Source organism: Rosa rugosa, chromosome 6 (genome assembly GCF_958449725.1).
Source record: "Rosa rugosa chromosome 6, drRosRugo1.1, whole genome shotgun sequence".
NCBI lineage: Eukaryota > Viridiplantae > Streptophyta > Magnoliopsida > Rosales > Rosaceae > Rosa > Rosa rugosa.
Genome location: NC_084825.1, coordinates 51984916 through 51998930, shown reverse-complemented (window position 1 = coordinate 51998930; position 14015 = coordinate 51984916). Strand labels below are relative to the sequence as shown.

At 39.6% G+C, this 14015-nt stretch overlaps 3 protein-coding genes across 3 annotated transcripts; 1 reads left to right on the top strand and 2 right to left on the bottom strand.

Moving 5' to 3' along the window:
• Nucleotides 1-189: 189 nt before the first annotated feature.
• Nucleotides 190-1852, bottom strand: LOC133713965 (pentatricopeptide repeat-containing protein At4g21190). The gene is made up of 5 exons (XM_062139982.1): nt 1697-1852; nt 1483-1581; nt 1260-1403; nt 957-1169; nt 190-735 (listed from the first exon to the last, which is right to left on the bottom strand). The coding sequence occupies exons 1-5, from the start codon at nt 1778-1780 to the stop codon at nt 349-351; spliced, it is 927 nt and encodes a 308-aa protein (XP_061995966.1). The 5' UTR covers nt 1781-1852; the 3' UTR covers nt 190-348.
• Nucleotides 1853-2443: 591 nt separating this feature from the next.
• Nucleotides 2444-6746, top strand: LOC133713963 (uncharacterized protein At3g49140-like). Its single transcript, XM_062139980.1, has 11 exons — nt 2444-2632; nt 2729-2810; nt 2940-3165; nt 3273-3375; nt 3479-3552; nt 3687-3842; nt 3928-4059; nt 4308-4646; nt 4923-5075; nt 5455-5550; nt 6129-6746. Exons 1-11 carry the CDS (start codon nt 2554-2556, stop codon nt 6216-6218), a joined length of 1530 nt encoding a protein of 509 aa, XP_061995964.1. The 5' UTR covers nt 2444-2553; the 3' UTR covers nt 6219-6746.
• Nucleotides 6747-6833: 87 nt separating this feature from the next.
• On the bottom strand, nt 6834-8182 carry LOC133713964 (protein SAR DEFICIENT 4). The gene has a single exon (XM_062139981.1). The coding sequence runs from the start codon at nt 7955-7957 to the stop codon at nt 6971-6973; it is 987 nt and encodes a 328-aa protein (XP_061995965.1). The 5' UTR covers nt 7958-8182; the 3' UTR covers nt 6834-6970.
• Between the last annotated feature and the right edge of the window lie 5833 nt (nt 8183-14015).

Genomic DNA, 14015 nt, shown 5'->3' with positions numbered 1-14015 from the left:
ACCACAGCATGTGCTTTGATACTGAAACGTGATGGTGTCATTTGTGGAATTAACCTTTTTCATGGAACAAAATTTACTTTTAAGCATTGGAACCATGAGTGGCTATTGGTATGATTATGTTGTCAACTTACCAGATCAATTGGATCTTCCAGACAGACAGCTTCTTCTAAACTTGTATGGCTGCGAAGATCTTAGAAACTAGTTGGATACAATAAGGTTTCTCCTAGACAGCACAATGTTATGATTCTCAATATCACATTCTGAACGTCTTCCTTTGCCTTGAGCACCTTTCTCATCCCATATGATAAGAAGGTATGGCATATCATAACCTCTGATGCATCCGACTGGTCAAGAAGAGGTTTTAGATTCAACCCTGAGTTCATCTACATTTGTACCAGCTTCCTCAAGTAAATTGGACGAGTTCTGGTCCACTTCCTCAGCTTCAACAATCTGTTCATCTGGATTTGAGTCAGCATTTAACACTTCATTTGAGCTTTGGATTGTTTCCTTCTCCTCATTTAGCATTTTGTCATCACCATCAAGATTGCTTCGCTTGTTTGCTTGAATTCTAACACGTTTTCCTTTGATGTACCGAATTTCCCATTTTGGCGGTGGATATTTCTTCTTCAATTTAGCGTATTTGTCCATCATACCCAGCTTCTGAAAGACATCTCCAACCTTGTCAACAATTGACATATTTGGTTTGATACCAAGCTCCTCCATGTCAGCAAATATCTACAGCAAGCGAAAGTTTCCAAGAAGTTAAACTAAAATTAATGCATCGAATTCAAAGTCTTCAATATGCAAACTAGTGATACCATGAAATTCAACATTAAGGCAAACATGAATAAACTCCTTTCACAATCAAAATCCAATAATTTTCAGGAATCTGCATTACTATGTTTCCAAATTTCAATTGACCAATTGTACTTTACAAAGCATTAGCACTATAGTACCTCAAACATCTTGTCATGTAAGCCCTTCTCATAGTAAATCGAAATCATTTTGTCAAAGAACGTTCGAGGCATGCTATCCAAGTACTGCGAGAACAGCTTTGTCCAAAGCTCTTCAGCTTCTTCAAGTCTCCCATCCGCCGCTAAAGCATTCAATAATGTGAAATAGGTCCCCATTGTTCTTCCTTGACCTTTGCTCAGCATCCATTTTGATACCTAAAACCCAAAGCTACTAGTTTCTGAGAAATTAACTACTATGATCACAAATTCATGATTCTAAGCACCTAAAGAAGGACCAAAAAAGACCTGAATTATCCTTTTCCAGTCTTTCTGATTCTCAAGAGTCTTCAATGCCTTCTTCACTGTAATCAAAGGGAATTCCAATTCCCAAGCAATGAAAGAATCAAGTGCCCCATAAACCTCCTCTTTCACATTTGACAAACCCTTAACCTACAAAAAAAGATTACTACTTTCAACACTACAACACATATATGCAAAAGGGTGCACTAATAAAATAAGAGAAACTTACGCACTCAACGAGCTTGAGGGATTTGGAAATGGTCCCAATCTTCTTATTGGCTTTCCAGACTCTTGGGTATCTGGGTCTTGGACCCTTTAATCCACATACCTGAAAAAAGAAGCAAAATTTAACAACAAAGTGATAATCTTTCACATGTATAATTCTCTCAGAATGATGCAAATTACAAAAAGAAATAATGGGCCCACTGTTTCTGAAGCTTTACCACTACACTGGTTCTAATGTGGGAGATTCCGGTAAATTCCAGCCGCCGAGTAAAGACCGGCAGCGAGTACGTCAAGGTAAGCATACTAAGACAGCATTTGAAATTCCCAGAAAAGAATAGGATTGAATGGCTCAGACCGGAGCCTCAGATATATTACTCCCTCTTAAAACGGTGCGTTTTGGCTTAGAGTTTTGACCGCTCAATTAAACCCATAAAATGAACCGTGTTTGGAGCTTATCAACCTAAATTTAAATCTGCTTAGTGATATAATTTAACACCACCGGATTTCATAACTCAAAAGATCGTTAGTAGCTCAACTTAAATCTTTATCCGACCGATTAACGGATATTTGGTCCACCAATCTGTGATTTATTGTAATGAATATTCTTAATTTTTAAATAGTAATATTAACTTTTTCAACTCCAAACAACTTCAAGAAAACATGTGACTTTTGTTTCAGAGTGTTGAGTTAATACTCAGTACACTAAAGTACGCAAAATACTGTACTTATAAAAATAAAATAAAAAATAATGATAAAAACGAATCATTAATAGTTTGGATTAAATTTGTGTTTGATGACTTTAATCCGCTAAATAAACGGTTTTGTTAATCCAAACTGTTACCAAGTTAACGAATCAAATTTTCAATTCCAAATCCGTCCGATCCATTGACACTTGTTTGAGTAAATGAGGCTGTTATTATTCGCGCCCGCAGGAGATCCCAGCCCAACTTGGCATCTTCAAAGTACCAAAAACTCAAAAAGAGTACCGCAATCCTCATCCTCTCAAAAACCAAACTGAAAGAGATATTCCTTTGGATTTTCAACACTTCCATTAATTCAAGAGAAAAAGAAAACGATGATGATGATCGAGTCAGCCGTGGCCGTACGATTCAACTCCGCCGCCGCCAATGTCTGCTCCTCCACCGCCGTCCCTTGTAAATAACTTCCTCCCCTTACTCCCAGCTCAGCTGCTTTTCTCTGCTTCCAAAACGGTGCGTTACATGGTTCCTTTCTTTGATTCGTTGTTGTAGGTTTTCGTCCACGGTGGAGCTCGGAGGAGCTGACCGGAGCAGTCCACGTCACCTCTTGCCGGCTTGCGTACTCCGGCGGATGGTAAGCCGGCTGATTTTGATTGTAGTTAGTTGAGCTTTGTTTCGGTGAATAATCGAATTTGAAATGTTATGGTTTTGGAAGTGAAGACTGGATTGATATGAATGCTGAGAGTTTGAGGCTTACTTGCAGGGGTAGGATTCGAAGATCAAAGCATTATGATTCGGTTGCGAAAAGGAGCAATTGTGTAAAGAATGGGATTCGAGCGGCCACGGAGCAGTTAGGGCCTGGTTCGGAGCCTGTGAAGCCGAATGGGAGGCCGCAGTACCATCCGTTTGAGGATATTGCTGAAGCAACATTGGATAATGTTGGGGCTGCAAGACTTACATCTGCAGAATCTGCTAGGACCATTATTGAGGTACTGCATTGTATATGCCCTATGAATGTAGGAAAGTACTTGTTTTAAGTGGTTAGCGCGCTAGTAGTTCTGCATTGTTAGTGATGTGCATAGTGTGTTGTGTGCAGGTTAATAGCAAAGCCACGCTCATGTTTTCGAGTCTGATTAATGATGAGGTTCATGAAAATATTATGTGTCCTGATTTGCCTTATGTAACTGATGAACATGGAAGTAAGTCAAGTGTATGAGTTTCTCATCATACATTGGACTTGTCAACCTTTGTTTCTTCGTGTTTACTTTGGTGAAAGTTCTAATAAGGTCTAGCATGTTACAGATATATACTTTCAAGTGAAGGATGGTGAAGACAATGCGTCTATGCAATCCATAACTTCAGAAAATAACTTTGTGGTATGCAGCTTTCGTGAACACATATTCAAATCATGATTACTTGTAGTTAAACCATAGCAAAGATTCCGGTTTTGCAAACCTTTTTGCTCTAATGTTATACTTATGGCCTTTTTGTGGTGCATTATATGATGCAGCAAGTTATTATTGGCTTAGATACTATGGAAATGATCAATGAGATGGAAGTACCAGAAATTGATTTTGGAATTGATGAGATTGAAGGTGAATATAGTGATGGTGAAGATGACAATGATGAGGACGACGACGACGATGAAGATGGTGACGATGATTCGGTTTGTTTTCTGTTTTTGTTTCTACCAATCTGGAGCATGCATGTAGTTGTCACCATTTCTAATGATTTAATAGATTCTTGTTTAGGATTGGGTTTCCGTTCTTGACGACGAAGATGAAGAAGATGACGATGAAGATGACGAGACTCTTGGAGACTGGGCAAAGCTGGAGACTATGCGTTATTCTCACCCAATGTATTTTGCCAAGAAGCTGACTGAGGTAACTGTCCACTGTAAATATTGTGACTCTGCCATGAAGTAGTGTAGGAGAAGTAATCTTGGGCAATTGAAGATACATGACAAGAAATTCCGTCATTTTATACTATATTGCAACTAAAACATTTAAATATTCTTCCTTAAATGCATAATTGTAGAACATTTATTTATTTAAATCATCTAATTGCAACCTTTTTCGGGCCATGGTCTTTGTTGAACTTAGAATTTTCTGTTTCTGTTTTTAATTTTTAGGTTGCTTCAGATGATCCTATAGATTGGGCAGAGCAGGCTCCAGCTAGTTTGGCAATTCAGGGGCTTCTAAGACCTGCATATATTGAAGAACATACTGTCATAAAAAAGCATATGTCAGATCATGAGTCCAATGATGATGAAAAACAAGTTGGGAGAACTGTAGAAGATGATTTAGAAGAGCCTGATAAGATCAATGGCCATGAATCAGGATCTTTCAAGGGCAGTCCAATCCGGGCAGAGGAATCAGACAATGAGAAGGGTGAAATACCAAAGAATGGGACTACTTTTTACAAACTGGAGATTGTTAAGATTCAGTTGTTTTCATCACATGGACATCAGGTGTGTGTAATGATTTTAGGTATCTTTGAATTGTATAATTTTCATATGCTAAATGGTTAAGGTTTTGGTACCTTTCAGTTTTTATCCCCTGTATGATCCAGTAAATATGAGAAATATGGATTTTTCTTTTTAGAGTCATACCCCAATATGGCCGGATTATGTTAGAATAGACCTCATTTATTGGTGAACTTTAGAATGTGCTTTCCCCCAACAATAATTGGACATTTGGATGCACTGCAGTATTATTGATGTAATCTATTCTGTCTAATTCTCCAGAGTGTTGTTGAAGTAGAAGACTTCGTAAAAGCTCAGCCCGATGCCATTGCACACTCAGCCGCTAAAATTATATCTCGTCTGAAAGCAGGTGGAGAAAAGACCACACAAGCTCTCAAGTCCCTTTGTTGGAGACTAAAGGGTATTCAAGTTGAGGTAACATATTTAAACTTGCTAGTCAAGCTTTCAAATTTCTTCAGAAATGTGGCTATAGATCTTGGTTATATTTTTGTTTATCACCACCGCCCAATCCAGAAAAGAAAAAAGTTGTTAGTTTTTCTTCATCTCACTTTTTTTTTTTTTTTTTTGCCATTTGATGATACTACAATTGTGTACCATTTTGAAGCATTTGATAACATATTTGGTCCTGAAATTTTGCATGTAAAGTGAAAGGGCTGAGTGCTGTTGATATATGAAAACATATTTAACACCCTCTTTCTGAGTCTTATATTTCATTATCATCACAATCTTCTGAAAGCTATCAATTAAAGTTGAAGCCTTGTAGATAATAGGTCTCAAATTTATTTATTTGCAGGAGGTAGTACTTACCAGTGTAGATTCTCTTGGATTTGACTTGAGGGTTTGCTCAGGAACACAAGTTCAGACGTTGCGGTTTGCACTAAATGCACGGGTATGCTAATTATCTGAAAGCCATAATCAGTCTTTAATGTTTGTACATTTCATCTTGTATTTTGAGTCTGCTATATTTTCCATCCATGAATTATCTAATTACACTGAGCTGCTGTGCATAGAGCAGTGGTTATACTTGTACCTCTTTGCAACTTGCTATACCTCCCTTGAGAAAGATGTCGAAGGTTCATAGTTTGCCTTGTGGAGAGAAATAGTTGAAAATGTTCACTAATTCTAGTGTCAAGTCCAACACCTAACTTATGAAATAGTCTAGCATGTTTTTTATAACTTCGGGAATAGTCATTTACTATTGAACCATCTCTGAAGCAGAAACAAAATATGGTTGCACATTCCTTAATATATTAGTCTTCTTGGGAAGCATCTATGAAATATAACGTGTATTGTGCCTTTGATTGCCCCATCTGCCACTTCTGAGTATAATATGCCTATTTTGCCTAAGTTACAAAGTAACATTGCCTTTGATTGCCCCATCTGCCACCTCTGAGTATAATATGCCTATTTTGCCTAAGTTACAAAGTAACATTGCCTTTGATTGCCCCGTATACTGTGTCTTATCAGGCCACTTCTGAGTATAGTGCTGAGAGACAACTTAATGATCTGCTATTCCCGAGGACACAGCACACGCCACAGAAAGTAAAGCAAAGTTAAAATTTAGCAATGCTAACAGAATCGCAGGTACCATATTATGGTTTGCTTCTAGCTGGTTGAATCTTCGGAACAGAATTGGATACAACAGTTGGAAGGAGCCCCAAAAAGTTTCATGCACAGTCCACAAGTTGTGTACTTTTACATTTTTTTAGTCAATCGGGTCATGTATCATTTACTTGTGTTCCTGATAATGAAAATTCATTGTTTCAATGCTTTTTGGGGTCTTGACCATACACATTCTTTTTTCTAATTCTTGCCCTTTTTGCTGCCAAGTCAAAGCAGAAGTAAACTATGAAGTTGAATAGCTCTGATTTAGCTGAACATAGTGCATTGTTCTCAACTAGATTAGGCCTGAAAATTACCAAACAGCTTATCAGTTTCATCAGCCATGTACTGTATCTTTTTTTATGAACTAGTTTTTACCCCCATCCCATTCATTGTATCAACTGGATTATAAGCTCAGGTAGAATATATTCTTTTGGGGCTGTTCAGAGTCTCTCCTTCATTTTTATTCATTTTACATTACTCTTTCCAAAAGAAGATTGTACTGTAATACATTTGATAATGTTACATACTGCTTAGCTCATAATAGAAGCTTAATGCTAAGTTCCCCTGTCATGAACGTGGATTCTGTATTGCAGTTTTCCGATCTAAAACTACAAACAGGCATTTTATTCACGGATTCGGCTCTCTTACACAAAACATGATCTGTATGTATACAATTCGCAAATCTCAGCATCAGTGAACCAATCTCACTGCTTCATGTAAGTTTCATACACCAGCTGTGCAGCAAGAATGTCCACAACTGCAGATCCTACCGACTTGAACACGGTAATCTCCTCTGCACTTCTCCTCCCAGCCTTCTCTCCTCCGATCAACTCCACCAGCATCCCACACACATCCCCCTTCCCGATCACACCTCTCTCGAAAGCTCCAACCAACTCCCCAGCCTCCACCAGCGCCGCCTCATTGTCCACAAACACCCTCCCTCTCCTTATGGCCTCATCATCACACTCCTTCATCGAATGCTGGAACGATCCAACCAAGTCCAAATGAGCTCCCACCTTCAGCCTCTCCCCCTTCACCAGCGCCACCTCCGAATTCGTGGCGCAGCTCACAATGTCCCCCATCGCCACCGCCTCATCCAAGCTCCCATTGCTCTCAAACTCAACCCCATCACCTCCCACGCTTCCCCTCATCTCCTCCGCCAATGCTCTCGCCTTCACCTCCGTCCTGTTCCATATGATCACTCTCTTCAAGCCAGGCCTCGCCGCAAGGTGTGCCCTGATCAAATGCGGCGCCAGAGCACCGGCTCCGATCATGACCAAAACCTCACTGTCGTTTCTGGAGAGAATTCTGGAAGCCAAGCCGGAGACGCAGGCGGTGCGGTAGAGAGTGAGAGCAGTGCCGTCCATGGTGGCCAGGGTTTGGCCGGAGGTGGAGCTGAAGAGGACGTAGCTGCCGTGGATTCCGGGCAAGTTGAGGGGGAAGTAGGTGACGAGCTTGACGCCGAGGTAGGGGAGGGAGGGGGAGGAGGACCAGGAGGGCATGAGGAGGAGGGAGGAGGTGGGCGAAACGGCGTAGCTTTGGCGGATTGGGGAGCAGAGGGAGGAGGAGACGGTGGGGAGGGAAGAGTGGAAGTGGTCGATTAGGGTTTGGTGAGAGAGGATTGAGTGTAAGGAATCGGTGGTGATGAAGACTGGGATTGATTTGGTGGTGGTGGATAAAGAAGAAGCCATTGTTAGGAGCTTGGGAGAGAGATGAGTGAGGACCAAGACTTATCATATACTTCTCAGTCAAATAAGATTTTCCACTTTTCTTTTATATAATATTATCCAACAAAATTTAGATTTTTTTTTTTTTTTGGGTCAAGGTAAATGTCAGGTCCTTGATTCATGATGTTAATAGTTGTTTTGAAGTAATTTTCTTTAATCACTTGTTTCATGAAGCAAATTTTTGTACGGATTACAATGTGAGGATTCCAAGAGTTTTGGAGCTTGCTTCTGGGTTTGATATCCTTATTTCCTTGTATTTTCTCTTCCAATACAGATTTTTTAACATTAAGATCAAACATTCCAGAGTCCCGATTACTCTGAGGCGTTAACATTTTTGATCTAGAAATCAAATTAATGGATGCCTGTTAGTCCCCAACAAAATATACAAGAATTTGCAATATTATAACCATATATGGCATACTAATATACGATTATATGTACTCGTAAGATGAGTAGCATAACTAGATAGATAACCATGGCCTGTGTTCTACTAATATACGTACTGGTAACATGAGTAGGATCTCAGCATGCATAACCATTACAGAGCTCTGATGACAACAAGCCAAAAGGCTCATGATCAAGTCTCGGCATAACATTAAGTGGTGAGCTCTTTGATAGCGCGGACGATGTCGATGTGTCCGCTTTCAGACTTGACAGCCTTGACAATCTCGCTCCTTGAGAGCAAGTCCACCCGTAGTCAAGAAAAGGCAAAGTCGAGAAGTCAAGAATTCGACCAGTCAAGCTACTATTCACTGCCACTGGACATGGGTTTGCACCCGTTGTTTTTCTCTGCCCGGTCAACACTGTTCACCATGTCACTGTTCACAGTACTGTTCACGTAATTCACTGTTCATCGTGGGTTTCACTATTTAAATTCACTGTTCATTTTACTGAAATTTTTTGGGTGTGAGATGTTAGAAAAAATTGTAGGTATTTATAGAAAAAATTTTAGAATTTTTTTTCTTACCGTTTTGTTACCGTTTGATTTAATATATATACATATTAATTGGTTGCCGTCAGATCTGCAAGTTAATTGAAACAGACGGCTGAGATGACTTGACCGTTGCTTTCAAATTTACTATTTGCCCAACGGCTAGGTTCCACGTGGCCTTTCTCTTCCGCCATTTCTTATCGCTAGGCGACAACCAATTGCAGATGGGGTCAGCAATTGCGGCGCGTCTTCTCCTCTCTCATTGGTGCGTTGCCTCCACGCGTCTGCTGCTCTCTGTCTGCTTCTGCTTTCGGTCGCTGTCGTCAGCTCAGTAGCATGCTGGCAGCCAGGCATGCTGGGTCAAGAAATTAGTCATGCAGTTGGCTTTTTTCTTGCCCTGGGTCATCGAAAGGCAAAGTATAGCTGGGCAAAAACCAACCGGTGGAGGGATGAATCTCCACATGCCCGGTCACCACATCAGAAATCCATGCTTTTGCCCGGTCAATACCAGACCGGTGGACTTGCTCTGATAATTCAGCCTGTGTCATGAAAAAATCCATGTCCGCAGGTTCCACGTCAGCTTCATCAACCTCTTCCAGCTCTTTATATGCCTGAGCTCCAGTACCAGCTCCGAAACGTTCTGGTTTTTCCCGCTGGGAAGCCTGTGTCAGCTTCTGACTGATCTGAGCGCTCTGATTTGAAGACTCATTTTCACCTGCAATTCATTATCTAATTAATATCCTTGAGGTACAACATAGATAAAAATATGCGGTGTGAATTGGACATTGTGCCCCAATAATATTATTATTGACCCGCAGTAGCCCCTAATAATATGATTATTGCCCCCCAGTAATCATATTATTGACTCTCAATAATCATATTATTGCCTACCAATAAACATATTATTGTCCACAATAATCATATTATTGCCCCTAATATGAATATTAGGGGAGAGAGGAGAGAGGAGAGGAGAGAGGAGAGAGGAGAAATCACCATTAAAATACACGAAATCTTATCCTCATATATATATATATATATATATATATATATATATATATATATATATATATATATGTATATGTGGACCAATTCCAGCAAAAATCCAATTCCCCAAAAACATGTCTCTGACCATTAAACTTCTAAACTTCATGTCACCATGTTATCATCATCATATTATTCCAGGTCCTTGATTTCAGGTTATCATCATCATATTTCTCCGCCACAGGCACGACGTGGCTTAGGTCCAAGACGAGATCCTCTCTGCACTTCCCGACTTGATCTCCTCCGCCGTCGTCGAACTGGACATTGATGTGCGGCTGCTTGATTTCGAAATTGAAGTCGTGGCTCCGAATCTCGGTGGCGTCGTCGTCGATATGGCCGAACGGAACCAGACCGAGCAAGAAAAGCAGCAAGCATCGGAAAAACGCTCGCCGCTTTCAAACCCAAACCCGTTGTTCTCCCTCACGTTCTTTGGACGACTGAAAATTTTCGATCTGCAGACATGGAGAGAGAGAGAGATGAGTGTAATTTATTAATTAAAATGAAGGCAATACTGTCAATGGATGTTAGATTGAGTAAATGGGAGTAAAAAACTCTTGATGGAGTAAGTGGACAATTTTAACCCCAAAATTGTGTAAATTGTCATTATCCCAACCGGTGCGCATAATACCAACCAAACCAGTGCGTTCTAAATACAGCTAAACCTCTTCTCATGCAAACAGGAAAACTAAATCTACTTTCACACTTACATCTATAAAAAGCCTTCTAACCCTAATACCACCAGCAAAGCTCCCAATGGCTAAGCTATGAAACGATATAAATTCAAGCATCCTAAAAACTGCTCAAAATACCGGAAGCTATGAAACGGCTTCAATTCAAGCGTCGTAAAAAGCTCAAAATACCGGATATGGAAGACGACGTAAAGGAGATTGTGAGGTTGATGAAGAGGAAACTTGGTATGATTTTGATTCATATCACATCAACTGTCACCCAAATATTGCGTACAAATCATATCATCATCATCATCATCATCCGAATCTGTCAGATCATCACCTTCATCGACTTCTCATTTCCTTCTTTCTCTTCTTTGGGGATGAGGTGGTACTCATCGATTCTCTTAACATCCAATAACCTCAAGAAATCAACAGAGGGCTTTGCCAAAAAGAATATCTTGTTATCGTATTCTATTTCTCTTAAGTCCATACCCTTCAGCAAACTGCATGCAGTTGTTGCTTCCGAAGCGAAACGCATAATTTGCAAGATTTTCACTCTCGAAATCGATGCAGCCAAAAACTAATTGTTGTTTCTTCACCTTGGCAATTGGTGAACCGAGTACGATAATTGTCCCTCCACTTCTAGGCTTTGTGCTCCTTTGACAAAGAACGGAAAAGAAAAACAGAGTTATTTTTTATGGCTTGCCATTGTTAAATGAGAAGGAAAATTACTGGAGAAGACTGTATGTGGATGGCGAACAAAGGGCTTGCCATTGTTAAATGAGAAGGAAAATTACTGGAGATTTGAGCACAAATACCTAATCCACTTCAAAAAGTACTCTTGATCCTGCTCCCTTCGGTCATAGAGTACGTAGAGGATAATATCCTTTTCCCAGGAATCATAGAACTCAACCATACAATTTACTGTCTTATTCTTGGTTGTGTCACATCTGATCTTTTTAGCAATAGACTTTTTATTGATTCATGAAAATCTATATACTTTATTATGAACGACTTATATAGATTTTTTAGCACGTACAAAAAATAAAAACAAAAAACAAAAAATAAAAAATAAAATCAATGCAGCCCATAAACAAAACAAGATAATAACACGTTGCCTCTTCAATGGTTAAGTATCTTCTCGTAGAAATTGACTCAAATGAATGATCATTACTTTGTCTAGTTAGTTCGTTCTCATTCCTAATCTCCCAACCAACATAAAGATATAATATATATCACTTGATGTTTATGGTTAATTATTCATATATCATAACAATATTGGTCTTTGAAATTGTTCAGTAATTTGGTTTTTTCGCCGATTAACATATATCATAACAAATTCAAGCATACTTTGAATATCACTTGATTTTTTTCGCCGATTAACATATATCATAACAATATTGGTCAATGTCTTGATCTATAAGCAATCAAGTGAAATCAATTGCTCAAGCTTTCTTTGAACCATAATATAAATTCAAATCGATGAGAATAATTAATAAGACAAAATTAATCCAGTATTTCATAGCAACACTATTCAAGATTTTAGGGGTAGACCACAATAGTTGGGTACATGGGTTCTAGGGTTTCACATATCATCTTTATGATATTAGAGGTTCCAAGTATCACAATTGAAAAACAAAATTATCACCTTTAACAACTACACAATGAACGTGTTGGGTATAAAAAAATGTTGATATCATAAAAATTAGAAAAAATACAAAAAAAAGCAAGAAAGAGAGATGATGGAGGACCAACCTCTTCACGTGCAGAGAGAAGAAATTTGATAGACATTTTTTTTTAAAGGGAACTATGAATCTACGATAGACTTTCTCAAATCTTTGGTCTTGTGGTTGGAAAATTATTGGAGTTTGTTATGTATATTAATGTCCATAATTATCCATGATTATCTAATTCTATAAGTATGAGTGATAGGTATTATATGTACTTTCATTCATTCTTAAAAGTCCTAAGGGTGCGTTTGGATGAGAAAATTATAAAATTTGTAGAAATTTATAAATGATGAAATCTTTAATTCCATCAATCTAAAATTTCATTAAGGTTGTGTTTGGATAAAGTAATTTCAATTTTAATAGAAATTCTAAAATCATGGGAATTACAATTTTATGAATTTAAATTTCATTGTTTGGATTTCATAATGTAGAATTTTTAAAATGACAAAAATTACGAATTCTAGTGTTTGGAGCATTTTTTTTTTTTTTTGAATGAAAATCAACATTTCTCATTAATAGTCTCAAGCTAGAGCAGTACATTACATACCTTTCCACTACCTTGAAAAACAGAGGGCAAATAAGAAAACGTGGTATATATATCTAGTACCACTCATTAACGAACATCCATGCTCACATATTCTAAACAGGCTTATCTTACTATGATCGAAACGATTGCATAGTAAATAAGCATAGTACATAAAAGACTTAAAAGGAAGGCTAAAGAAAAGCCTTATGAGCCCAAACCCTCCACCAGGATCCCATAACCGAAACCCTAGTAAGCCGGAGCCCGCCTGTTTGGTCCAAACTTGGGCCACAATCCACAATCGTGACACCCAATCTGTTTTGAGCACCCAAAATGATCTAGGCACCCAAAGCTTCCCAGAATTGGGCTGCAAACTTGACCTGGGCCATACAGCAGATTTGGGCCGCCCAATCGAGTTGGGCCTCGAAACTGATCTTGGCACCCAACCCAGAATGAGCATACCCACTCCTACTCCGATCACTGTCACAGCCTCCACCTCCGCCGCACATACAAGATGTAGGCCATCTCGTCTCCGACCCGGATCCATGACCGATTTCAGATCTCGCAAAACTCTAATCCAACACCGAGAATCAGCAAGACTTTCGTCCACCTTGAGACGCCCCCGATGGAACGCGAACTGCATCACTCTTGCAAGTTGGAGCCGGCCCACCACTGCCTTTGAAAGCCAGAACACCGCCACCTTGCTCCAGGAACAGAAACGATCCTTCGTCTCATCCACCAATCGACAAAAGCCGATCTCCTTCCACCCTGCATGCCCGCAGTCAGGCTCTTTCAACTGTCCTCTGCGTGGTCGGATCCGACCCGGATCAGCATGGCAGCCCATCACCGCAAGCATGTAATGGAAAGATGTACCACCCACCGACACCTTCCAACATCGGGAGAGCCCATAACTGCAAGCAATCGCTCGAGCTTTCACCAAGTCGGAGTACAAATCTGCAGTTCCCCTTTTTTATTGCACAATACCTGTTATCGGACGCAAAGCAATTGCGTTCTTTGGAGATCGGCGCACGGGCTCGCCTGTATAGGCCAGTTCTCGATGCCATTTGGGCAGCGTACCTTCTTCCCCTCTCTAGGCGAAAAGGCAGAGCCGCTTAGCTGTACTATT

What these genes read in the sequence shown, in the direction of transcription:
- LOC133713965 (XM_062139982.1), bottom strand. Translation starts at nt 1,780, where the DNA reads ATGCTTACCTTGACGTACTCGCTGCCGGTCTTTACTCGGCGGCTGGAA. An exon ending in CCCTCAAGCTCGTTGAGTGC is followed by an intron (nt 1,404 to 1,482) that starts GTAAGTTTCTCT and finishes CTTTTTTTGTAG; the next exon opens with GTTAAGGGTTTGTCAAATGT. An exon ending in ACTGGAAAAGGATAATTCAG is followed by an intron (nt 1,170 to 1,259) that starts GTCTTTTTTGGT and finishes TTTGGGTTTTAG; the next exon opens with GTATCAAAATGGATGCTGAG.
- LOC133713963 (XM_062139980.1), top strand. Translation starts at nt 2,554, where the DNA reads ATGATGATGATCGAGTCAGCCGTGGCCGTACGATTCAACTCCGCCGCC. An exon ending in CTCCTCCACCGCCGTCCCTT is followed by an intron (nt 2,633 to 2,728) that starts GTAAATAACTTC and finishes TCGTTGTTGTAG; the next exon opens with GTTTTCGTCCACGGTGGAGC. An exon ending in TGTAACTGATGAACATGGAA is followed by an intron (nt 3,376 to 3,478) that starts GTAAGTCAAGTG and finishes AGCATGTTACAG; the next exon opens with ATATATACTTTCAAGTGAAG.
- LOC133713964 (XM_062139981.1), bottom strand. Translation starts at nt 7,957, where the DNA reads ATGGCTTCTTCTTTATCCACCACCACCAAATCAATCCCAGTCTTCATC.